This window comes from Paralichthys olivaceus, chromosome 17 (genome assembly GCF_024713975.1).
Source record: "Paralichthys olivaceus isolate ysfri-2021 chromosome 17, ASM2471397v2, whole genome shotgun sequence".
In the NCBI taxonomy this organism is placed as follows: domain Eukaryota; kingdom Metazoa; phylum Chordata; class Actinopteri; order Pleuronectiformes; family Paralichthyidae; genus Paralichthys; species Paralichthys olivaceus.
In genome coordinates this window covers 2,543,151-2,569,881 of record NC_091109.1, presented here as the reverse complement: position 1 = coordinate 2,569,881, position 26,731 = coordinate 2,543,151, and the positions used below count along the sequence as shown (strand labels likewise).

At 42.5% G+C, this 26,731-nt stretch overlaps 1 protein-coding gene across 1 annotated transcript in view; it reads left to right on the top strand.

Moving 5' to 3' along the window:
- The window catches only part of ptprn2 (protein tyrosine phosphatase receptor type N2), a 112,233-nt gene extending 86,105 nt beyond the window's left edge, over window positions 1–26,128 (top strand). Inside the window, exons 12-22 of the mRNA XM_069512774.1 lie at window positions 2,697–2,912; window positions 5,140–5,343; window positions 9,731–9,878; window positions 10,895–10,968; window positions 14,125–14,202; window positions 16,349–16,468; window positions 17,152–17,318; window positions 19,557–19,610; window positions 20,609–20,673; window positions 22,734–22,807; window positions 24,723–26,128. Of these exons, the coding sequence (XP_069368875.1) occupies window positions 2,697–2,912; window positions 5,140–5,343; window positions 9,731–9,878; window positions 10,895–10,968; window positions 14,125–14,202; window positions 16,349–16,468; window positions 17,152–17,318; window positions 19,557–19,610; window positions 20,609–20,673; window positions 22,734–22,807; window positions 24,723–24,794 (1,272 nt within the window). The 3' untranslated portion in view covers window positions 24,795–26,128. The remainder of the gene's footprint in view (window positions 1–2,696; window positions 2,913–5,139; window positions 5,344–9,730; window positions 9,879–10,894; window positions 10,969–14,124; window positions 14,203–16,348; window positions 16,469–17,151; window positions 17,319–19,556; window positions 19,611–20,608; window positions 20,674–22,733; window positions 22,808–24,722) is intronic.
- Window positions 26,129–26,731: the final 603 nt, after the last annotated feature.

The following is a 26,731-nucleotide window of genomic DNA, read 5'->3' as shown; positions in this document are numbered from 1 at the left end:
TTTTAAAAGTATGGTTGGTGGAGGTTTGGCAGTTGTGTGTTTAAGGAGGATTTTCCTCTTGTATTTTTTTTTACATGAAGGTATTGTGATGTGAGTGAATGGATGAACAGCCGCCCCAACGACACCTCTCCGCCTGACCTTTCCTCTTCATCATTTGAATAATCCAGAGCACCCGAAATCCATCTGCCCCTTGTCTCCCCCTCAGATTGACTGATTCACCACACAGGGCCAAAATGAATAGAGGAGAGAAGGAGGAAAAGAGGAAAGTGTGTTTAGACAGAGATTAATAACTTCAATGAGTTTGGATCCTGCACACACGAAAAACACAAATATGTGTAACATGATATTGTGCATTTATTGGAGTTCAAAGGGTGATTTGATGAAATGAGAGAAAATCTGATTCTCTTGAATTGCACAAAAATTTCTCCCATATTTCATCATCAGATCAAAATCACATTCAAGCAGAAATATTGTTGGAGAGGTTGTGATTGTAAAAAATAAAAGATTTATTTTCCAGCAGTCATTAATTCAAAAGCTATTTTCAGCCTAAAAATGTTTAATTCAACTCAAAGTGTTTTTGAATGAAACATTCAGTTTTTTATACACAAACTCCAATTATGCTTAAATGATATTATTACAAAAATAATAAATGAATAGACAGAACTGAGCAAGCCAATGAATGTAATTCTCAGCCTCTCATCTCCTCCCTTTTTCTCCCTCACTCTGTATTTCCTCTGCTTTCTATCCAACACGATTACGGCCTTCAAACCCTCCGTCATGCTCGCAGTACGATTGAAGTCGGTTTGCTCCCTCAGTGGAAATGTTTTTATTAATTTCAAGGTGATTAGCTTAATATTTTTTTTAGAGATTGTAGTAGGTCATGTATTTCATTGAGTTCAATTATAAAGATGTTGTTTTTTTCCGGATAAAGAAAAGAATGTGCGCCCAGGTAGTAGCTTGGGTTTGTCAGTGCTGGAAATAGGTTAAAGCAGGTCTGATCCAATAGGTCTATAGGGGGCACTTTGGTTTCAGTCTTGAGCCACGACACCGATGTGACATACTGTGTCTGCAGGGCTAAATCTGTTTATACACTCAGTGAGAAGTGTTTTTCAGGCTCTATATTTTTAGTTTTTTGTCAGAGAAGCTGAGAGAGAAGATCTTTGTTCTCATAAATGAAACTTGTTTTGATTTATCAATATCTTCAATTATAAATGTCCTTTCTGGAGATGTTCATGCGATCCCTGAACATCACGGATGAAATCACTGGATCGAGGCCATCTCTCCCCTCCGTGCTCGTGTATGAGCCTCTTCAAACCACTCAGTTGTTGTCTAACCTCTTAATGCCTGATTGAAACTGCATCCTCGAGCTTCCGCAATTACAATCAACAGCAACCGTCATCAGGCCCAGCGCGGTAATCGAAAAGACCTGGACACCCGCACCACCACTAAAACATTGGCAATTACCAACCGCAAGGTCAAACCGCGTCGTTACTGGTCTGAGGTGAAGTGTCTTGTTATGAAAGCACTATAACAAGATGTAGGCATCCTTTCAGCTCTGCCCATTAAACACCTCAGGCTAAATGTCAGGGCTCCACCATTTTTATTTTTTATTTCATTTTCAAGTCGTAGATTTGATTCACTTCAACCATCAACCTTTCAGTATTGCGAGCAGACAATTAGGAGCCTGCTGATGTATTTGCACACTGTTATTGATATTTTTCGTAAATGAGCTGTTGGGATGTATGTATGTTGGCAAGCATGATTTATTTTGAGTAAAATGTGTTGGAACAATAGTATATATATGTGTTTTTAAGAGTTAAAGACAAAACTAACACTGCAGGATTACTTATGCAAGCAGTTAACAGCAAATACATTTGAGGTGTCATTAATTTCCCTTCCCAATTATTGCTTTTAATTATTGCTTTCAAAATGTTCTCTGGGGTCCTGAGGGAATTTGTCATTATGGTAAATGTCCATAAGTGGACCAGTTATCAACAGCAATTCTTTAACCTGCACTGATAAAAATCTCTTGGATGATATTACAGCACATTAAAAACAGCTCTGCCACAGCGAGACAAACTCTGCACCTCCCCGTCTGAATTAACATGCAGCGTGGGTGTGAATATTTGAAAAGGCTTTTTTTATTCAGCCAGTGGGTGATGCACGAAAGTCCAGTCTCGGGCCACTTGTGTCTCTAAAGTCCTGGTGGCCATTAGCCGTGCGACTTGGGCCGGGGCCTAATCCAGCCTCAACTCAAGACCAGAGGAGCTCATTAAGCCCAAGCTTTTAGTATCCCAACCTCCTGTAGCTGCACAGTGCCAGCTCGCCCCATGCCAGCACTAAATGGGGTTGTAAATATCTATAGTGGGGAGCAGTGTGGAGACAGCACTGGACAGGGGCTGGTAATAGGGGTTGACTGAGTCTGAATGCACATTATAAGGCCAGTATCAGAGCTGGCTAATGAGTGGGGCCGGTCAGACAGTTGTGGTGGTGGGTTTGGGTGAAAGCAGCTCTCATTTCTTTCTCACTGCAAAGTCAAGACAAGCCTTCAGGTGAAAACTGATGCACTGCAGACTTGATATTGCGGCCGCTCTAAATCAAAAATGACTCCATCCATCAGGACAAAGACGGAGGAGCATCCCTCACTGCCCTGACAGTGTTTTCTCTCTCTCTCTCTCTCTCTGTGTTTCCTCCAGAGGGGCAGCCTGACCCAGATCCCCATGGTGAAGGAGACCAGGGTGGAGTCGGGCCAGTTCCTGCTGCTCTCCGTCCTCTGCATGCTCTTCATCCTGGTGGCGCTGGCAGTGTCCGCCACCTTCTTCTGCGTGCGCCAGCGCTCACACCTCCACATGAAGGAGAAGCTGGCCAGCCTGGGGACTGACACCAGCACCGATGCCACCGCAACCTATCAGGTTAGACCAGCCCCTTTGCTATGAGCCAATCAGAGGCCAAGACACTTAACCAGCTCTCTGCTATTGGCAGAGCTCACAGTCTGTTTGGATACAGTTCAGATCTCATTGGTTTGTGGGAGTGCTTTTGTTAATTTGCACGTTTGACTGATTCTCTTCTATCTGCATTTATGATGGTTTTAGGCTTCTGTCATGATAGTGATGTACTTTTTGAAAATCAAAATATTTTTTAGTGATGCAATTCATATTCAATTTAATTGTTTTTATCACTTTTTGTGTTTATTAACATAATAATTTCTTTTCTTTATATCTTAGATTTTTGACTTATTGCTTCACTAGATATTTACTGCATCCAATTATTCAACGATCACCTGTGCCTGAAAAGAGTGTGTGTGTGTGTGTGTGTGTGTGTGTGTGTGTGTGTGTGTGTGTGTGTGTGTGTGTGTCTGAGAATGAGAGAGAGAGGGGAACAGGACGCTGCTGTGACCTATTCCCACTCTTCCTCCAGGGCCACGGGGCAGCCTGGGCTGTATTGATTTTCAGTGTTGGGGCTCAGCTGTGCCCAGCGTGGCACATTTATCTGCATGTCGCGTTAACATTTTCAATATTTAATCAGGTTTTCACAGTGCTACTCCCCCATCAAAAGCTGGTGTAACAGTCTCATAACAGTGGTCATAGAAAAGCAAAAATAAGCAAAAAAATACACAAATAAATGTTTTTTTCACCACTAGAATGTAACTTTGTGTCCATTGGCATTTGTATTATTTACATTGTGTTTAAAATATCTTCTTGTTGTGCTATAGTGCATTTTTAGAGTCTGTATGGCACCTGTTCTTTATCTTGAGATATGGAAACCTGCTCTGTCAGACACTGGGTGGGTGTGTTCTCTGACAGATACAGTTGTTGGCAGTGGGATATTGTTAAAGAGCAGACATTGTTTCCTCTTGGCCTGTTTTCATTCTTATTAGTGGTCTGGAAAGAGAGAGGGACAGGGGAAACTGTAACCCCTTGACCTCTGTTCCTGTCTGAGCTCCATGTGCCTCTTCCTCTGGTGCTAACCGCATCTCCTGCCCGCTTCTGGGACCATTTCTCGGCTCTAGTCCAGCACGGCGCTTTGCAGAGATGTCGAGAAGTGGGATGAATTATGAGGTGGACCTGGATATTGCCCCGAGGCCGAGGCCCAGGGCACCACTTCATGGCTCTAATCATTAAAGTCTATCGGCGGTAAAGCTGAACCAAGACCAGGGCTTAGCGAGGCCTGTGCTCCGGAGGGAAATATCGCTATGATAGATCATGTGATAGCGTGTGCTTTCACAGGGCGGTTTCTCTGGCCTGCTCTGCCCTCGCTGTTATTAATTGAGTATGGATATGAATTTGGTGGAGATGAGTGGCTTTGCCTCCCAAATCCAAACACGACGGGGTGTACAGATTGTGAATTCAACAGAAAAATACCAGGAGTGACCACACCCTCTGTCTAGATTTTTTACTTTTTATTTTATTGTGTAGAGTCTAGAGTAGATAATGCCTCGTCCTCATATTTCTGATGCCTTGCCTCTGCACTGAGATGCGATGGGAGAAAAGCTGAGTCATTGGGAAAAGTGTAATCTTCACAGCAGTGACTCTTTTAGCATATATCACCTGGATATATCAATCAAAACTGAAAATTATACTTTACAATTGTGCCAGTGCATTTTTATCTCCTTTGCTTCTGTTTGGTTATATACATCCATATTGGAAATCTTATTTGATTGATGGATAGATTCTCCTGTTGTGCTTATATCTTTAGCCAAAATGCATCCAAGTTATTTCCCCTAAAGTTTGAGTGTGTGCAATTTCATGCAGGATTTTTTTTCAAACCAAAAGATCCATTCACAAACACTGAGGACAGTCACTGTGCAGCAGCCAGGTGGGACTCACTGAATTTATTCTATAAATCGTGCAGGGCTCCTCAACCATGTATTTTTTGACGTAATTAGTATAAGCTCCATAATCCACAAGGATAAGCCATTAATCTACAGACAAGTGAGGAAAGATCAAGTCCGCCTAGATACAGGATTTTACAAGGTGCATTTACAGAACTCAGCCCCTAAGAGCAGGGATAAGCACGTAACGTACATAACACTATTGTTACGTGCATAAAAAGAAGATAAATACACAAAATCTGCAAGGAAATGGAATCAACCATTTTGATGATCCAGTGCTTCACCATCTTCTCCTCTAATCTGCGCAGGAGCTGTGTCGCCAGCGAATGGCGATCCGGACATCTGAGCGCGTCGAGCGGCCGGAGACCCTGCGCCACTCGCGGCTCAACAGCGTGTCATCCCAGTTCAGCGACGGCCCCGCGGCTAGCCCTTCGACCCGCAGCAGCACCTCCTCCTGGTGCGAAGAGCCAGTGCCATCCAACATGGACATCTCCACTGGTCACATGATACTGGTAAGGAGCTTGTTTTGACTCCAAAGATCCATCTTGAATAAAAAGATAGATTACTGAAACAGTTGAAACACCAAAATAATGTATCAATGGTTGATGTATGTGTTTTTCCAATTGTTTTTTTTCTATAATTATTTTTTTAAGCAAAATCCATTCTACAATTAATTCAAATGAACACACTTAGGGGGTATTTGATTATCTGCAGGTCAGATATGAAAGGCTTGGCACCGCTGATCTACACAATCAGATTTTTCAAATGCATAGTGAGCTCACATCATAGTGTACTCTTTAAAAACCCTTTTTTGAATATGCTCGACTCCATGCTGAAAACCAACAGCTTGATTTCTCTCTGTTTATCTGTTCGGATGTGTCTCATCCCTCTCTCACCTCATTCCCTTCAGAACCCTGTTATCTTTGTTGGTTTTTTTTCCCATCACTCTTCCCGTGGTTTTCTCCCTCTTGCTTTATCTCGGGCTCTGTTGTCTTCATTTTTTTCTTCCTCCCAACTTTTTCCCCCCTCTACTGTGTCATTGTCTCTCTTTATCATCCCGTCCTGCCTCTCCCCCCTCTGTCATTTTCATCCTTTACCCCCCTCCGTCTCTCTCATACTGCTGCAGCAAAAGAAATAAGGCAGACATTGTTTTTGCCTGATGAGAGCTGCTCAAAAGTGAAATGTCATTACCCATCTGATTCTCATTTGGATGTTTTAGAAATTTTCTCGAGGTTTTTTTTTTTTTTTTTTTCCGAAAAGGGGGTGGGGGGTGGGGGGGTGTTTGGTTGCCAACACGTCTACACACCCACAATGGATTGTTTTAATTTTGCACAACTTTGCAGCTTCATTCATTTGAGACAAGCTTGATAAAAGAGATGGATAGATGCCTTGCAGTGTTTCCATTAATGGAGAGAGCATTCATCACACTGCAAGTCTAGCTTTTATATTGGGAGGCTATAATGAATGAGGGTGAATCTGAGTAATGCCTTGTATTGGTGGTAATAGATGGGTTTTGTTGCACTCGTCAAGGCTTGTTTGTGAAGCCCCTTTTGAAAACATTGACAATAGAAGAGCATTTAGCCTTGCAATAACAAAAGAGCCAGTGTGAATCATTTCTAGGAGCTGTTATTATTAGCCCCAATTTCTTCACAGCAGCAGCGGTGCAGGCATTATAATGTAGAAAGGTAAAACACACAGGGACCTCTGCTTCTCTTTCAGGCTGTGATTGACATGGCGAGGTCCTATAGGGGTTCTTCCTTAAAATTCCGCCGACATCTCCCATGAAACCATGTGTGAGATTGCCTTGTTATCACTGATCTCAGAGCTATACTTTCCCATCTCTGCTCTGCTCTCCTCTCATCTCCCCTCTTGCTCTTTGGAGCACACACCGTGTGGAGAGGGATGATGAATACCCGGCTTTCCAATGCACACACGCTGTGGGTCCTTTTTTTCGAGGCCTGATCACGCCCCGCACACAAACACACGCACGTATACGCACACACGTACAACCACGATGCTGCTGCGAGTGTGTGGTGCCATGAGGGTAAATGAGCCAGGATGTTGCACCCTGCTGTGCAGCCCACCTTCAGACTTAAAAACTCTTGCATAATGACTTGCAACTTCAGAAGTGAAATGCGATGCCTCTGTCTGCTGAGTCATCTGCTGTGTTTTTCAGAGTTTTGACACACCTCTGCTGTCTTGCGTTCTCCGTCTTCTTCTGTTCTTTCCCTTCTCGGCAGCAACATGATACTAAAACCATGCAAACATTTCAAACTCAACGATTTCAAACATTTACCATATGTTACATGGAAGCCTGTGTTTCCACGTGGCTAGATTTAAGTCTGTGTGGCTGTTGCACTGGTTCCTTTCAGCACCATGGACAGCACTTCACAGTAACCACGCTTACTTTTTCCTCACAAACCCAACGAGACGTTTGTGTCCGTGTTCCCCCGCTGAGCAGAAACAGGGTCAAACTGCTGATGCCATCACTGCTCTGGTAGTCTTTCCTTGCTTTAATCACCTTTCCTCTTAAAAAGAAAAGAAAAATCAATAATTATGTAGCTCCAGGCTCTTTTTCATTATGTTGAGTAGTTATTGGTCTTGTTTGTTTTTTTTTGAAATGATGAATTATTTGCTCAGAAGAAAATAGACTCAGGCGAAGGAAAATAGCCACTGACTCATGCGATATGTTCTGCCCTCAGTGACTTTTACTGGCAATTTTAAGTTCAGTTGAGCAAGTAAACCCAATTTGCTGTTCCATTTAATACAAAACAATGTGTGCTTTTCATTGAGCTATTATTAGTCACACAAAACATGCATATTAATAGTTTTTTTTTTTCAACTCTCACGGCTGTTTATCAAATCATAAAGCTCCCTGTACAAACTGTTATCAGTATTGTTCATTTTAATTTGACAGCGGAGCCTGACGGTAATAAGTTACCTGTTGTGTCTGGCTGCCCCGGTTCTCCCTTCCTCCTGATTTCACCCATCACCCTCTGCAGCCGAGGAGACTGCTTAGGAAGGATTAGACATTGTTTCCCTGACACCCAGGCCTCCCATCCCAACCCTCTGATTGGCAGACATAATCCCCCCATTCACTAAACCTTCGTTACCCTGTCTCTGGAATACGCCATGGTCCGCTGCCTCCCCCTAGAATCGGGAGGGCTTGATAAGGGCCTGCTGGCTGCATCACATTAAGCTGCAAAAAAAAAAAAAAAAAAAGAATCTGGAATGCAATCGATTGAGAGCGTTGTATGAATTGGAAAGGAAGCAATTCAGAGTGGATGTATCAAGCACATGGAGATGTAATATTGGTAGGGAAGGTGGAATGCTGTCAGGCTGCGAGCAGAGAGCACTTGTACAGGGTGACAAGATCATAGTAGTGACAGGCTCTGTCAAGTGGCCATAATGGCATGCTGTCATTTCCCTGGCACCGTGCATTTGCGCATTTGCCTGCCATTACAATGACATTGACTAGATTTCTTTTCATAATTGTTGTTTTTTTCTGCATGCCTAAAATAAAAGTACAAAGCTAGAAGGTTCAAAGTGTAACAGCAGGAATCTCTAGTATTTAAGAGATACTCCTTCATGTCATTAATGGATTGAGATAGAACACCTCATGCTGTTATTATGCAGCCGCATTAATCACTAGAGTTGTTTTTCTGTGCTCTGTGAGGCTTTTAAGACCTGAGTGGCACCTTTGGTACCACATCCAACAATAAACTTTGATTTCCATTGTCTGCAGGTTTTGTAATGTTCTCATAAGCCACCTAATATCCTTTGCATGCATTGAGGAGATGTCTGAATTCATGAGCCATCAAAGGGTAATTGCTTATTATATGTCGGACAAGCTTATTTGTGATTATCATCTTGGTGGTAATTCTATACATTCTGCGGAGACTTGGATTTCTGTTTTTGACAGACAGGAGTGAATATGTCGCATGTAACAATGGAGCGTAACCTCTGCTCAGTCTACGTATACTTCCTTTAATATGGAATAAAAACGCTGCACATCTGGGTATCACTTTCATTGTATTATCCAGCTGATCCCTGACATCAGTTTATGAGTCTGTAATCTTCTGCCTCACACAATAGCGGACTAAACCATTTAACCCTGTCGGGAGGGGAGCCATGATACAGGAGAGAAAGCGAAACGTGGCGCAACACAAAAAAAAGAATCCTCTTGCCAGATATACAGCCTCTCAGCTCCATAAGACTTGCCCTGGTTTAGAAGAACATGCTCACACACACATGCACACACACAGGCCTCTACCCCTCCCCCCTTCTCTTTTTCCATCTTTGTCTCTCTAGCGAATTCAATTTTGTCTTCTCCAAGCGAGGGCTTAAATGCAGACAATCTTATCAGTGGCTGTGCAAGCAGTGAGGGACGTGATTGAAACACCCCTGAAGTATTTCCAATGCAGACAAACCTTTCAGGAGTCTTAATTGTGCGTGATTTTTCTTTTTCTCTCCCGCCCCCCCTCGGTCAAACACGTGCACAAACACACAAAGACGCAAACATCAGCGCACCTTCCTCACCTAAAGCTCCAGCAGCTTCCTCCTCTTCCACCCAGTTGTTATGCTGTACAGCAGCCTGAGACAATAACGCACCATGACACCTGAACGCAGCTTTAGACGGGTGCTGTTGTCAGGGATTTAGTCGTTCGCTCCAGTTTATTTATTGGTTGGCTCATATTGAGGAAACACAATGACAAAGAAATAACAACCTACTTGCAGCCAGCTCTGATAAAGTAGGAGTGAATTATTTCAGGTTTCTCTTTCCATTAATCAAAAGTTTCTGAAAATGCAGCCGTATTTTGACATAAATTGAGTTTTCTTTCAATTGCTTTTGGCTTGTCCTTTGAAATGGCCGCTAAGATGCTCCCTGTCGTCCTTTAGTCATACATGGAGGACCACTTGAAGAACAAGAACCGGCTGGAGCGTGAATGGGAGGCCCTGTGCTCCTACCAGGCGGAGCCCAGCGCCTGCAGCGTGGGACAGGGGGAGCAGAACTCCAAGAGGAACCGCTCAGACGCCGTGGTCGTATGTGAGTGCACGCATTCACACGTCAGTCCAGTTTTTTGTTTTCATTTGGATCGGTAGAGCGATGCAGCGCAGCTCATTCTGCTGCTGATATGTTTGTGAACAGATGCTTCAAAGAGCTACACAAAAGCAGTGGGTAAACAAGCCTGAACGCTCATGTTTCCATAATGAGATAATGAATTGGAAAGTAGAACATGTTTCCCAACAAATCACAAGTTGTAACTTGAAGATTTATCTCCAGTGAAAATCAGTAGAGATTCTTGTCATTGTGATGAGAACTTGTTTTTTTTTCCAATGCAAATCAACTTGTTTAGAGACTTGAAATGAAATTGCTGACAGATGGTGAGTTGCTCAGTTACTGTCAGTCAAATCAGATCAAACCACGCCCACAGCTTTTCATTTGTTAACTCTAATATGATCTAAAAAATAAAATAGCACTCAGTAGAGAGCAAACCTCCGCCAAGGGTCAACAGTCCCCTGAAATTAATTCAAGCCACACCAATTGGGACACACTTATAGATATCAGCTCCCAAAATATGCCGGAATATTTTAAACAAGATTCATCAATGGTTCCCTGTAATCCTGCCAACAGACAAACAATGGAGGTATCTAATAATAAACACATCTCCCTTTATTAAATACTTCGATTGCTGATTATTTGGGGAAATACTTGAGATTCAAAGGTTTCTTTGGCTTTAACTTGGGTCCAAAGTTACTGGAAATAGATTTTATGAAGCTTGCAAATGTTTTACTTTGAGAAAAAAGAGGCTGATGTGATTCTCCCAACTTTTGAGATGAAATATGTATCATTATTTCACATTCCTTATTGAAGGTGAAGCGATTCAGGACTTCAGAGTAGTCAGTGTGTGTGTATGATGAAAGTCCGGTGAAATTGCCGTCCCTGCAGCCAGTTACCGTTTCATATTCTGATGCTGCTCAGAATTCTGTTGTTGTTGTGCAGGCAGGAGAAAACAGAAACAGTGGAAATGTGTGTGGATGAATTATGCATCTCTTTTACAGATGATCACTCCAGGATCACCTTGAAAGCGGAGAACAACCACGGCAACTCAGATTACATCAATGCCAGTCCAATCGTGAGTATTGTTTATTCATTACAGTGCTACGTTGTGGCTAATGTCTGTTGTCCCTGAAGCCTTTTTTTGTACCAGGAACACCTGTTGTGGTTGGATTTTACTTTGAGATAAAAGACGTTTCAGAGGATTTGACATCAATCCAACAGCGTTTATCTCTTTTTATTTTCAACTTTGTTCTCATGACTCTGTTATCACTTCGTCTTATTGAATCACGCTGCTACTTTCACTGCTTTCAAAATGGCTGCTCCCTGGAGCCCTTTTTATCTGCACTGAAAAGGAATTATACATTATTTTTGACTAAACAAATGTATCCTCCACAAACCCAGAAAGATCTCGGTGTAGGAGCGAGCTACGTTTTTAGTTTTTGAGCATTTCCTCCCCAAAATATTGCCGGTCATGATTTCCCTGAGGCTGCTGAAAGGGGATTCTATCAAAAGGGGAACAGGAAACTATGCATTTCAAATACAGTGCCAAAATTTCCAAGAAGATAGATGGGAACACACACAGCTGCACTAAAAGCCTATTACTCTTCAGAAGCAAACAATGGAGACTCTTAGATGCTCAATTTATTCCTCCATCTTCTCTAATGGCATATTCATAGAGGTTTTTAGCTTTTTTTAAACAGTGCTGTGGCGACATTTGGCATATTATAGAATAATATGATAATGAAGTTAATCAATCAGGGGAAGAAGTGAGGAAATAAATCAGATTGTGTGTTAGAAAACTGCACATAGTAAAGTTACCCAAGACAGTTTTGTGCAGTTTAAAGAAAAGGGGATGGTGAAGATGGGTGAAGTAATGGCGGATGCAGTGGTGTGCAGATGAAAGGGCGGTAATTACACCACAAAAGGGACCCCTGGGTGAGCCCAGCAAAACTGTGATAATTATGTCTGTCAATGTAGCTTCTTCTTCCTCATTAGTTTCAGGGGCAGTGGGCTACGAGTAAATAATCTGTCGCCTCTTTTCTGGGGATCCAGGGTCAGAGAGGCAAAGGGACGGGGCTGATCTGAGCTGCCTGCGAAGCTCAGGGTGACACACACATACGTGGAAAGGCTCGGATAATGGTTAATACTTGACCACAAATGATGCAAGAGCTCCCACATGTACAGCGTCATTAGCATCAGGGCTGGTTTGAAGGAATGCGGGCTGACACAAAATGTGGTCAAAGCCTGGTTTTTGCCTTTTCTTTTGCTTTTACAAAGTCAAACACCGTGTGGCTTTTTCCTTCTCCCACCTGTTCTCCGTGCTTTTGTTTCCAAACTATCTGGGATGAGCTGAAGCCGGCATTTAGCTCCCGAGCTCTCTATCTTATATAAACCCAGGATCAAGGTGCTACAGCGTGTTCAAAGCTGCAGCGCTTCTGCAGGAACAGATATTTTGCGGGAGCTATTTTAGTACAAGCTATTTTACCTCAAACCAAAGAGCACTTCTTTGTCTTTCTTGTTGCACTCTCCCTTCTTCCCACAATGGCGAGGGGAGGACGGCTGAAACGCAGGACTACTCTTTCATGCTTGTGCTTTAGTATTCATACAGGGATGTCAGCGCACAGCTACAGTATGTCTGTGTCCTTGAGATTGGCAAAACGGAGTGGCGGCGCTAGCATTCGGCACCACCCTTTCATTTCTGTTTTTTTTAAACTCACATGAGGAATTTCTGCCCAGAAAGATGAAGAGAACATTGAACAACACGGTGAGGGCTAATTGAAGTCCAACACTGGGTAATGAACAGTGTTTCATGCATTTACGTGTCTTTTGTGAGGCATTTTCAACAGAGAGGCAGTCAGACTTTCACTGTTCAGCCAGCCTTTGTGTAGGTGTACTAAAAGACCATTTCCAGTTACTCAGGCTTCACCTCTGCCCCCCACTACCTAATAATCATTACGTTAGACCTGCAGACACCCAGAATGAACACAAACATCTTGTCTATAAACACCTAATTCAAGTAATATGTATAAAGAACCATGAAAAACAAGTTCACAAAGAAAGGAAAAGCTGTTAATTATCAACCCTGCGATTTCTTGAGATCTCTCCTTTGCTAAATGACTCCGTGTTAGTCATTAAACGAGGGGGAGTTCTTTTGAGCACAACATCGACAATTAGAGGTCGCAATGCAAAAATGTATCATGAGACTCAACGGCAGGTAAATATGCAAATAATCATCATCATTTTCATTTGATCTTTTTTAGGTCTACCATCGATGATAGCAAATTAAATCCTTCACTAACACAGACACATGAGCCTTTGGGTGCATTGTGTTTCATTGCATACCTCGAAAATGCTTTGTTACCACACATACACACACACAATTTTCTTTCAACATCGTTCCAGTGATGCCTCTCGCACTCGAGGGTGTGCATAAAAATTCACTCAATAAAACGTGATCATTGATTTTGGAGGGGGAAGGGGGCGACCTCGTCCAACACCTACTCAATCAAGTCTAAATCACATCCCTCAAATCAAAGCCCCCCCCCCCTGTCCTGTGTCATTATGTCCCACCTCAACATGCAGCTCCCTCATGTCAATCGCCTCCAGGCTTTCAGGTCCCACCACAATATCATGTTTCTTGCAGGAACATGTCAATGCCTAAGAAAAATTGAGCTCCGGAAGCCATTTCTTGAGGTCTATATTTGTCTGGAGACGTTGTAGTGAAGTCTGAGCCCAACAACTGAAAAAATGATGAGATAATGTATTGAGAGTAGAGTCATAAAGGTTTGTTTTTTTTAAATTCATAGGGTCGGACGTTTGATGCGTCACTGCTGCTTTTACCAGAGTCCAAGGTTTTTTTTATGCAAAACATAATATTTAAAGAGACAAGTCTTTAACATTTTACTACAAAAACAAGATATAAAACCATGTCCTTCAAATGTGTGTTCAGCAACCGCACTTTGCAGTTTATTGCACTTTTTTAAAAACTGCAACTTGAGGACAGAAGGGAACAGGAGGAATGTTACAAAAAGAGGCTGAATCAAACAAAGAGGGGATGACAGAGAATAAGATGCAGCGGAGGAAAGAAGTGTTTATCTCAAAAGATGCTGATGTTCTGTTTGTCCCTCCGTCCATATGGAGGCTCTGATGCAAGTCTTTTACCCAGACAGTGTGTTTTCATCAGCCAGTCTCTGCCCGAACGCCGTCTCACACTCTGTTCCCTCTCTCCCAGATGGACCATGACCCTCGCAACCCTACTTATATCTCCTCGCAAGGCCCACTTCCTTCCACCGTGGCAGACTTCTGGCAGGTAAAACTCATCTCCATTCACTCTCCGTCTTTCTTTTTTTCTTTAACCATTTTATTTATGCAGAGGCGAGGGTTGGAAAGAACATCGACAAAGCGCTATGTCTAACCCAAAGGTTTTGTGTGGATGGGTTTTGATGTCTTCTTCTTGGCCCAAGATTCTCTAGATCTCTCAGGAAGTGTAGTTCCAAAACTTAAAGCAAGAGAAGCTCATATATGAGACGCTTGAAATAACTGTGCTGCTATTACATCTATTATTTAAACAGTGACACCAGCAGAATGCATGTAACAAACCTGCAGCCTCTTTTGTTATACAATAGTCTAGTTACACACATCTACAGGAAGTCTAATATCATTTATCATATTCCTGAGATTTGCTTAGATTAGCATTTTTCCTCTTGTATCTAAATGTCAGAGGAACTTGCCATCAATCACCAGCTGTTGTAAAACATGGTGACTTGTGTGCAGTTATTTCTTAAGTGACGCATGGTCACCAAATGGCGTTCTTATAAGTTAATAGGATGGCACTGTAGTCATTAGAGGGCCCATCACCTCCATATGGTAAAGGCTTGCTCGTCGTGACCAGGATGTAGAAGCGTGACACATAAATCCTGGTAGAGCAGCTGGCCGTGCACTCTGCACTCCGCACCTCGGGCTGAACAGTGCCGACTTTGCACCAGAGCCTGTTTGTGAGTCTGGTTTGGTTTTGCACATTAAAAATCAATATACTGGTCGATTAAATGGCTTTTTTAACTTAAAAAAACCCAATCCTGCGTACAAGCCTTGTTCTCAACATGCTAATGAAAAAGAGAAGAATTCAGCCCATTACGTAAAAAAATTACATTAATTGACCACATCAGCTAAAATAGGAATGAAAGCTGCCCTGCTCTCTGTTTAATTTGTGCCTTAATTGAAACATTGATAATTGTCTCTGGTTATTTGTTTGTTTTCCAGGTGAATTAATGCACATCCATCAGCTTATGTGCTGTTTAACCGTGAACTCAACTCTTCCCAATTAAGCAGAAAATAATGGAAAATTAGACACAGATCAGCCGCTGCACTGAACATCAGCTCTGTCTCTGGGAAATAAGTAGTAACCGTTCATTATTCGATATGGTTGACCTTGGATCGTGGCACACTCTCTCCTTCCATTAAAAGTAAACAAACAAGGGGAAACACCGACACTCTCATGCAAATGGACTGTGCAGTAGGCAAATCTTTTTGCTCTGTCCTCTCTAATCCATACTGGCCCCAGGCAGCGCTGTGAAAGGCGGCTCGGCTCTTAATCCTCCACTCCTCATTCCTCCATCCGTTCATCCTTCACTCCTCGATCCGTCTCCCCTCCCTCCCTTCCTCCATCTCTTTGCTATTACCTCAGTTCGACTGGGCCTCGCTCTCCTGCTCTCCTCAGAATTTAAATGCAAAAGAAAAACAATCAGCATAAGTTCACACAGCAGCATGTTGTTGGAACGTTACAACAACAACAAAAAAACTACACAGATAATGGGTTCTTGCTGAAAATGGAAAACAGGAATGCACCTTTTCCTCACTACACCTGCAAATATTAGCCATACTTTACAAGACTAAATGCATAACATTACCTCCCATTATCACCTTACCTAATCTCATCACATCCTGGCACAGTTGGCGTGTAATGTGTCCACTGGGCCGGATCACAGAAGCTTGTGGTTAGTGTATAGTCAGGGCCGTTGTGTTTTTATAGCAATCATAAAACTTGTGTTTCCTCCTCATTTTCCTAATGGCTGCCGTGGGCCTGTATTTTTTTCCCAAGGACACATTAGATTGTGATAAGATGAAATGGGGCGGCGGTGCAGTCGATGTTGTGATCTCACTCACATGACTGAGAGGGGGCGACACATGACGCGCCCTCCTGCTGCTCGACCCAACATTTATCATTTGTCACACGCGGAGAGGTGACATTTATTCATACTTCCTGCACCGAGATTAAGAAATCAATTTCACCCTGATACTCGACTGCCATGTAATGCTAATTTGCAATATGCCGCTCCGAGTGGCACAGGTCTGCCACGCGTTAGGGCCATTGTGATTCCAGATGCTTATGAAAGGGGTGTCGTCTCAGAAAGTGTGTCTGTGACGGGGGCGTCTGACATCTCTCCTCTGACGTGTAGATGGTGTGGGAGAGCGGCTGCGTTGTCATCGTCATGCTGACGCCACTGTCTGAAAATGGAGTGAAACAGTGTCACCACTACTGGCCTGACGAGGGATCTGATGTCTACCACATATACGAGGTAAGTCAGAGAGAGGTTTCAAAGCTTTCCTGTGTCTAGATGTGAAAATGGTTTTGGTTGTATGTGCTGCATTTTGATATATCTGTCTATTACAACAAATTTCGTTGGAGTGGTGGTGGAGCTCCTCTTTTCAGCCTCAGTCTGAAACAGTTGGGTTAAGCTCCTGTCTCTTTAAGCCCCCCCTGCTCTGATTGGTCAGCTGCTCCGCTCTGTTGTGATTGGTCGAGCATGCTTAGGAAATGTTGTCTTCATTTATAAGGCGTGTCAGACCAGCTGCACGGTGTGAGACGAGCTCCCCTCACTGCAGAGTTTGGGCTTTTTAACTTTGCAGAACTTTTACATTCACTAAAAACCCTCCGTAACACACTCGAGGAAAGAAACACTGACAAAGCACAAAATGTGTTTTAAAGAAATCCATCTTCCTCCTGTCGTTCGGAACAAAAAAGCTCAGTATGTGCACGAAAAGAATGGAACAAAGATTTATGGTTATTTAGGGAGAAGGTGCTTCCTAACAGCTGGGTGCATACAACCAAAACTATCTGCATGACTGGAAACAACTCAGGCTTCGTCAGAGATGATGTTTGTGTCATTTGTGTGAACTACCTCTTTAAATCAACATCATCTGCACAGTTTCTTCCTGACAAGTTGTGCTCTAACTTTTATTTGTTTTTATGTATCTATAGGTCAACTTGGTGTCCGAGCACATCTGGTGTGAGGACTTCCTGGTGCGGAGCTTCTACCTTAAAAATCTGCAGACCAACGAGACACGCACCGTTACCCAATTCCACTTCCTGTCCTGGATGGACCGTGGGATCGCCACCTCGGCCAGGACGCTGCTAGACTTCCGCAGGTAGAGTGGAGATCCTGCTCCAGATTTCAACACTTTTACAACTGGCCTTTATCCTGAGCTTGCTCTTAATCACCTTCCCTTATATTCTGTATTCTGTCAGTACCTCTCTGGTCCATTCTCCCTTTTGCCCCTCTGCCTTCTGGTGTCCTAGAGAATGGTTCTAATAAGGACTGTGTTTCTGTACTATCCCTTTCATCCTGGGCCTATTTCCCCTCACCTCCCTCCAGCACATGTGATGCAGCAAATTAACAGCCCCTGCACTTGCCTGGCTTGGCTTGGGAAGAAAAGGAAGAAAAAAATCACCTAATTCAAACACCCAATTAAATCAGAGCTGTCTCACTAAAACATGGGAGAGGGGGAAAGATAGTGACTGAATAACCTCACTCTGTTCTCCATATAATGTGTTCTGGCAGAAGAGAAGCAATCGCTCCTCTGGGAGAACCCAGGAGGGATAGGAAAAGACCTCCAAATGAGAATAGATGCATCTGATTTGTGGATGGAAGTCTATCCCTGCGTTTGTAATGCAGATGAGAGGGAAAAAAATGGAGGATGTGCAGTGTTATCATGTCATCCTTCCCTGACAGAGTTGGTGCTGTTTTTTTATTTCAAATTAAACTGGGTGAAGCTTGAAAGCAGTTATATTTATATATGTTATTGGTGTGCAGGTTTGAGCTGTGATGTGATTACATACATACGTTTTATTTTTTGCTGCTGAGATTACCCCCTAATGACTAGATTCCCTTGATGTAACTTCAATTATGCTGCTGCAGGTTATTGGGAATCTAAACCGTACGCTCACGGTTGTCACAGTTGTCACGGTTTCGGCCAACTCTGTATTTTGCGGTTGCCAGTGTCATTTTTGTGATGTTGCAGCTAGTAATATGAGCCCAGTTGCATAGTCACAAAAGTGATCATTGGAAACTGTGTCTCCTCAGCCAGGCCTGTGCACAAACTGTCTTTCTCTCACTCCTGACTCTCTGTCTCCTCCTCCTCCTCTCACTGCTCCTTCCTCTGGCTTGCATGGGAACTCAAACCATCTGTGTGTGCTCTTTACCCAAGGACATATTCTTATTTTACCTATTTTAACATATTTGCAATAAAAAACGTCAATGCAAAATGAATTCAAAATTCCAAAAACTCTTTACTGCAATAGGAGTAGTTTAATTGCATTTTGATATTCAGCAATTTACAATACATGTTTTTGAATGATAAAGCCCAGTTTTTTTTTTTTCACCTCAAGATCAAGCTCACAAGGACATCAAAGGGAGCGCACCTGCGCTTTGAAATGCAAGTTCAGTTCTCAGTTGAAGCTCTGAAGCAACGAATATGTAGGAAACTTCACAAAAACAACATATTAAGTAGAATGATTAAGAATGAATCAGTACAGGAAGCTTGAAATATATATAAGTGATAAATTAGTAATGCATGATATCAAATATGTATGTAGATATATTTTTTTAGAAAAATTTAAAATAATTGTAAGCTGCAGAACATTATCATGGCTATGGGTAGTAGCAGTGGTAGTAATAACTGACAAAAACATTTACATGAAAGCATTTTCATGCAGTATGATTTATGTTGCATTTATTTAATTATTCACATACTACTAATAATAAATCATATGCAAGTACATTCCATTGTCTGGATAAACTGCAGACTATATGATGAGATTTACACTCAGTAATTGTTCATATTGTGGATGAAATGTGAAAAAAAACAAGGGAAGCGGAAGCTCTCAGTGTAGTCAGTTTCCATGGCAACGGCAGGTTGTGTGAAAAGGCTTGTTGGCCTTCGCCGTGCCTGTGGTGTACAACGTTCATAACTGGCCGGGGTTAATGCGTCGGTGGTGGGCAATCACAACATCGCACCGCCACATCCATCACCCACACGTCGCAGTGACGCTGTCTGGAGTGATGCTCAATTTATTTACGTGGTGCTGCACGGATGTCTCTCTTTCTTTCTCTCACTCTCCTTCTCTCAAATTAAAGTGATTGATCGACAGGAGGGTGGGGGCATCTCTCAGGATTCTATTCGTTCTGTCTGTTGATTATTGCTGTCGTTAATTTCATCCTGACGCCCCTCCCCCCCATGAGTCACATTTAACCACCTTTAACTGTCGCTGTTATTACTCAGCAAAAAATAATCGATCCTGTATCCAGTGTGTGATCCAACAGTCGGTGCATTTAAGACGCCGCGATGTCAAACTAATTGTAATCTTTCTCTTTTTTCTTATTCCAGAAAGGTTAACAAGTGCTACCGGGGTCGATCTTGCCCAATAATTGTTCACTGCAGGCAAGTATGAGTGTTTGAACGCTGTGACAATGGCTGTACGGGTGAACTGGGATACAGAGTGTTTGCCTATGTTAGGAAGGGGGGTGGGAGGGGGAGCTGTTTATTTAAACCCAGTCAGTCCATTTACTCTACACGGGTCCACTGGAGCTGCTGTTGATTCCACTGCCTGTGTCAGTATGGAAATATTGTGGCTAAACACTCTTCCATTTCCCGTTTGGTCGAGTTAGTTAACCGACCTTGATTGGTTTGTATTAAACACAAGGTATCTGTCTTCACTACTTTTAATAGTCACATCCTGTTAAGTCATGCATGGGCCCGGGCAGCCCGCTCCCCTCTGAGGGAGCTGTGCAGAATGAGTGTCTAGCACTGGATTAATGAAGCACTGGTGCTCAGGCCACTCTCCTGTTTTATTGGCCTCGCCTTTATTAGAGAGATGTGCACGCCTTGTTTGCAATTAACATGCAGAGCCGTTGAATGGCCGGCGGGCACAAAGGGAGGCTTTTCATAAGACTATCTCTGGAGTAATGGAAAAGCAAGGCTCTCCAAAAGCTGTTCTCGAACCGCCCCTGGCCTCTCAACCTCTCCTCTGCTCCTGAGGTGCATGCATTTAAAAGCCTTTGTCCCCAGTGTGCCTCAGAAACCATTCCCCTCTCCCCAATAGCCGAGCAAGTCTCAAGACCACACATGCTCTCGTGTGCAAAGGCTTAACATAATCACATTTATTGGAACATCAAATATTCACATCTCTTCAGGTACTTTCAAAAGAATATCAGGGATTATTATCGATTACTGCTACTTAAGTATTTCATTTTATCTGCGCCATCAGGTTTTAAGCAGCATGCAGAGTTTAACGTGTGTTTGAATATACTCCACAGCCGCTCAGCAGATGTGCAATTTGTTTCCTCCTAAGAAAAACACTGTGAGATTAAAGCGTCCGCAGGTTCACTCTGCAGCCTTAATCATCTGGTCTCTCTCTCTCTCTCTATGACTCTCTGCAGTGATGGAGCTGGCAGGAGTGGGACTTACATTCTGATTGACATGGTCCTCAATAGGATGGCTAAAGGTAACGATCAATGGCTTCCCTTTCACTCTCTCTGCTTGCGTTGAAGTGTTGCCCTGGCAACGCTAAAGCCTCTCATTTTCCTCAGAGGGTCTCGGGATGCATTAGAGGCTGACTTTTCTGAGGCCTGGAAAGGCGGCGGGTGGAGACAGAGGCAGAGGGAGGAACAAACAGAGAACAGAGAAATGGAAAATGACAAAGAAACCTATAACCACATTAGTAATTATCTGTTTAAGTCACCGTCATGCCATATTGACCTGCTTCACGATTGCTACGTGAATTTAGATGGCACATGCATGGAAATGACATTTTAAAAGAGAAAATGCATCCCAATGGTTTGTATCAATATTTAATGGTAACAGTGCATTTATTTTATTTCATTATTGATTTGCTCTGAACAATCAGTATAATTTGCAGCCTATAGTCACTCTGAAGATCGTCTACATTGTATTTTAAGCAAATCCAAGATCACCTGGATTTAAACAAAGCTAAAAAGATTGAAAATTACTGGGCAGGAAAAGACCTGAAATGGATCTCTATCAACACATCATTACATATCAAAGACAAATGGTTTTAAGAAAGATTTGTTTTAAACGTTATCTTCCTTAGCTTCGAGAAGAAAAATTTGTGTCAGCAAATCAGGACTTGTAGCATTAGAGAAATAAACACAGTTTTCCAAGGTTCAACAATCCCTTTAAATCACAGCCACTCAACGTTAAACATCCAGAAATATAATTGATGCAATCTTCGTCCTTCTTCCCACCACATTTTTTGCAGAATGCTGCTGAGGAGCAGACAAACGGGTACATGTTGTTGCTGGTTCAAATGTATTAGTTTTCCTTTCCTATTTTTTGAGATATCCAAGTTATCCATGGCTGCAGTTGCACAGGAGTTGAGCTCCACTAAACGCTTCCATACATCACTTTAAAACCATCCATAGCTTAGCCCTGCCCCCCCCCTGCCCTTCGTCCTTTGACCTCTGCGCTTCACCCCCACTCCCTGCCTGCGATCTGACCCCGTCAGAGCAGGTTAGGAGGACACAACCGCCTGTGATGCATCCCTTCCCTTCACTGACTGTACAACAGTAATAAGACTGACCCCCGCTGATGAAGGTTTGTGTAGTTCAGTGACGAATGTGTCTTTGTCCCTGACGATGAAAGACGCCACCCAGCTTCTTTTTAACCTTTTGTTTCCCGCCGCAGAAGCGAAAATGTATAAAATGAACATAATCTCACTCTCAAAAGCTTTTTTCTTTGGTTGAGGAGCTTCTCTTCAGCTTAACTTTGGAATCCAGCCCTTCTGAGACATGAAAGTCTTGAGCTCTGGAGTAGTTTGAGTACCGAGTCCAGCTGCATTAAATCCCCCTTCGTCTCTCTCTCACCCACACTCACACACACACACACACGTATTTCTGCTCTTACTCCATCTCTTTTGCTTCCTTTCTCTGCTTCTCTTTCAAAAGCATCTTGAGAGTTCAGGGTCTCGCTCTCTCTCCTTCTCTTTCCATTTTATTCTCTTTCTCTTTGTTGATTTTTTCAGTTGAGCTCTTGTGTTCTTCTCAGAATCCATAAATCTGAAAGTAGGATAAGATTTCCAGATTCACATGAGCCAAAGCTGACTTAACTCAACAGCAGCTGATCACTGCTGAGAGCGAGCAACTGTTGCACGGGTTAATCATCAGTATGGCTGCAGCGAGGGCTATAAATCATTTTAATTAGGGTTTGTTGATTCTCAGACACACACACTCAGATATTGTTTTATCAAAAAGCTCTAAGCAGACTTTACAGTTGGACATAATCTAAACCAATTCTTCAACAAGATTCTCACAGAGAAGGCAGCGCTCGATGTTTTTCAAATGCATTATTTCACATTTCCCAGAATCCAAAAATATCCTCTTGCATATTTGATTTTTGTGGCTCTCGTCCAAGTCTTTCGAGGGATGAATGTAATAATTTTCAATCGCTGCACTGTTCCAAAGGGAGCCCGGCATAAAGAGAGATTGACAGATGTGAGCTGGATTACTCCGCTGCTTTGAACTCAGTCCAATTTTCGGTCTGTTGCAGGTGCTAAAGAGATTGATATTGCCGCTACCCTGGAGCACTTGAGAGACCAGAGAGCTGGCATGGTCCAGACAAAGGTAAGGTCCCCGGCTTTGAGTTGGAGAGGTGGGGGGAGCATGGAAGGAAGGAGGAGGGGAGGAGGGGCTGCAGTCATTCAAACAGACGATTGTGTACTTCATGTGCTCGGGATCAGGGGAAATGATGTGGTAATGGATAACTGCTTCAGGATTAGAACAACATTGTCTTAGAAGAAAGAAAAATCACTGCTCCACATTAAATTGCAAGGACTTAAAAACTGATGGAGATTGATTAGAGAAATATACATATTTCAAGATTTTCTTATTTCTACCACATAAAAAAATAAAATAAGCATAAAAAGAAAGCTAGTGAATCAAGGACATGAAACAAAAAAGCAGCAAATACAATGTCTGTATCCTCAAACCACCACGTTTGGCATTTTTTCATTAAAATTGACAAAAACTATAATTTCTTAACCATAAAAATTAGCTTTTTTTCCTTTTATTTATTTTTACCTGTGTTTCACATTCCTGTAAAGCCCACACTGCTACTTAAACACTTTAGTCTCAACAGCTTATATCACAGTGAGCCCTCCACCGAACACCATTTCTTGAAAACACGTGTACAAAGCATTTCCTCTCACCCACTAATGCAAATAATAGGTGGGAAGTCTGGTTTTCTTCCTCTCTTGTAATTGGAAGGATCAATTATAATAGCAATAGTAATAATAACAATAATAGTAATAATAATAAAAGGCACACCTCATGCAGCAGTGGGTGATAATATTTATGGAGGCTGCCTGCTAACAGATGCCAGCATTTCCTAGGTGGCTCATTAAAGCTGCTTTTACATCTGTGCCTCTGTTCGACGCAGAAAAGCTTTCCGAGTTTCTTTCCCTCCCTCTTTTCTTTTCTGACAAGTCAAAGTGAAATTATATTGGAATATGGTTGATTCCACTCTGTGGCTTCATGCTGCGTCTACACTGAAATTAGACTGTAATGAGGTATGAAATGTTAGAGTTAGGTTTCAAGGATTGGACATCCAATCATTTTTGCCACTTTATTTTTGGAGCTTGCTAAAAAGCAAACCAAGAAATGAGAGAAGGGTTTTTTTGTCCTTCTTTTTCTGCGTGTGACATAAACATGCAGCGATTACAGCTTGTCTGGCCGGTTTTCTTCTTCCTTGCTCCTCGTCCTACTCTGATCAGTCAAGCAGAGATTGATCTCCCCCCAGTGGCGTGAATATGAACAGCAAGGCACGCAACAAACTTAATTTAAAAATGTTTTCTTTAATACTCAGAACTTTAAACCCAACGTGGGATTAGATATATAACTGCAGTGTGGGTATAGGTGGATGTACTTACATGCTTTCTGGCCGCATCGCAACATCAGAACACACATAAAAATAGAAAACACTCCACTGCATAGAGAAAGCCACCAGTGACTCCTCCGTATTGATTTAGCTTCTCCTCGGGCCAGACTATGGCAGGCTGTGTGTTGACACATCTAAAGACTGTTCCCTCCAAACTCCTACGTATCATTTCTCTGTGCGACGACCCCGTGGCCCGCAGCCTGGGGAGAGGAGAGGGATATAAAAACACTAGGTCCATGGGGCGAACATCAATCAGCCCCTTTTTGTGCTCCGCAGGGAAAACTATGAGTCGGATTCACAAATAAATGCAAACACACACACACACTGAGCAGTGAGACAGCCTGACTGAAAAGCTCCATTTTAAGACACACCTGGCTGGATCAATGGCAGCGCAGGGTACACGTGCACAGCGAGATGAAAGCTCAGTGCTTCACCTTCACCTCCAGTCCGTGGCCACACACATCCCAGGCAGGGTCAGGAGAGATGGAGGAGGAGGCGGCAGCTGCCAATCATTCTGCGGTGGCGTTCCTGAGCCATTACACAAACTAAAACTTTCTCCTTCCTTCCCCTCTTTCTCTCCCTGCATCTTCTCCTCCTCCTCAGGAGCAGTTTGAGTTTGCGCTGACAGCCGTGGCAGAGGAGGTGAATGCCATCCTGAAGGCGCTTCCTCAGTGAAGGCGCTTCCTCAGTGAAGGCATCGTCGCCCCCCCACACACACTCACATACACACACCTTTTTCTCGCTCGATGAGCAACGGTTTCCTCTGCCCACTCAAGACTGACATCTCTCCCTGCCCTTCCTTCTCCTCCTCGCTCTGTTTCTCTCTTCTCTGTCGCTGCCTCCTCTTCACCTCTATATATACTGTATACTTATGAATGTCGTGCCAGATATTGCACCTGGATCCGTATTTGCTAAATCCGCCTCAGAGTACGGCTGTCAATCTGAGATCTGTGTCGATTATGTGATCTGGGGCCGGCGGCGATGTCTGATCTAATTTGATGGAGGAACTTAGATCAGCACTCCTACTGTGAGACTTTCCCCCGGTCCTGTATAACTGTGATGTTGTTCCTGATCAGTGCCACTGACGACATGTTTACGTGATATCAATTTTTTGTTCCAAAAACTGATTCTGATGCAGAGAAAATGACATTTAAAACTGTCATTTATGAAATGTAAAAAAAAAAGTGTATCTACAGTGTCCCGGAGGCCACGTGAATGTCTGCATTTTACCTTAATTTGTCTAGTATTTCAAATATTCAATATATGACAAAGAAAAAACAATAATTGTCATATTTGAGAGGCTGGAAAGAAATAATAAACCAACTCATCTTTGCAGCTCTCAACTGAAGTCGTTTTAGAATAATAAAGCTAAGTTATCGCCTGTAAAAATCACATTACTGTACAGAATGTTTCCCCCTCAATGAATTGATGGCGTTTTTGGAAATAAACTCACGTTTCTTCCTCCTCCTCTGTGATCTGAATCAACGACTGTATACTCAGCATCACATGTATAGATGTTAAAGTGTATGTGTATTGTTGTATTTCGGGTGCGGACATCTCCGTCTCGTATCTCTGACTCGTAGAAAAGCCTCACGGATCACGATCATCGCAACATATCATGTGTTTTGTTTTTTTCGTTGATTTTACAGTTTAATTGTTTGTTACATGAACATCTCATGTTAGTAGTAAATGTGAAATTTACCAACTGAGATAGTTATCGCTTCTATTTAGAAATGTTGTCATCCTATATTGATAAAAAACAATATGATATTTAAGCAGAACTTATATTGGAGTGAATTTGTTTGTCCCTCCATCACTGGTATATTGTGATATTTTGTGCAACAGGACAGATTATTCCCTCAGTGTATAGATGATGAATGACCTAATGAATCTCTATATAGTGCGATCTGAAATAGATATATATATATACTGAGCCTCAATGAGAACTATATATTTTGTGTGAAAAGTATCATTCAGATTGATAATAAATCCAAACAGATTATACCGCTGTGCTGTCTGGTGTTGAATGTTATTTGTGATGCGCTCGCTCACACACAAACAGGAGGAAGCCGGCTGCTCTCACAATGAAAGGCGTCTGATTGAGCGGGAGCCTTAGTAAAGTCACAAAGAAAAGCAGTATCATGCTCCCTGAGGGTTTCTATCTGGGAGAGACTCGCAGGTTTGTACAGATGAAATGTTTGGTTCAGCAGCTCCGTCTGTGGAGAGAGTGGCTGGGATTTGAAATGAAATCAGTCATGTATTTCAGCCACTGAGGTTCTCTCGCAATATCACAGAGAAGGAGGAGGCTCCCGAGGCTGCACAGTCCAATTTGATCAGTGCTTGCTGAAGGATGTGATGGTCAGCTTACTTGTTTGCAAAATGTATTTTAATGTATTTTTCTGATTTCAGGATGATTGAAGGTTCATTTTAACTTGAAGTAATAATGTCAGCTTCTTAAAGTTTACTTAAAGTATTTGAATATCACTTAATATTTGTTATTGATAATGCTTTCTGGGAAATCATTGGTAGATTTGTCACAGAGATAATTTGTTATGTTCATGTGAAATAAGTATCTCAGAATTTTAGTCATATGATGAAAAATATGTTACATG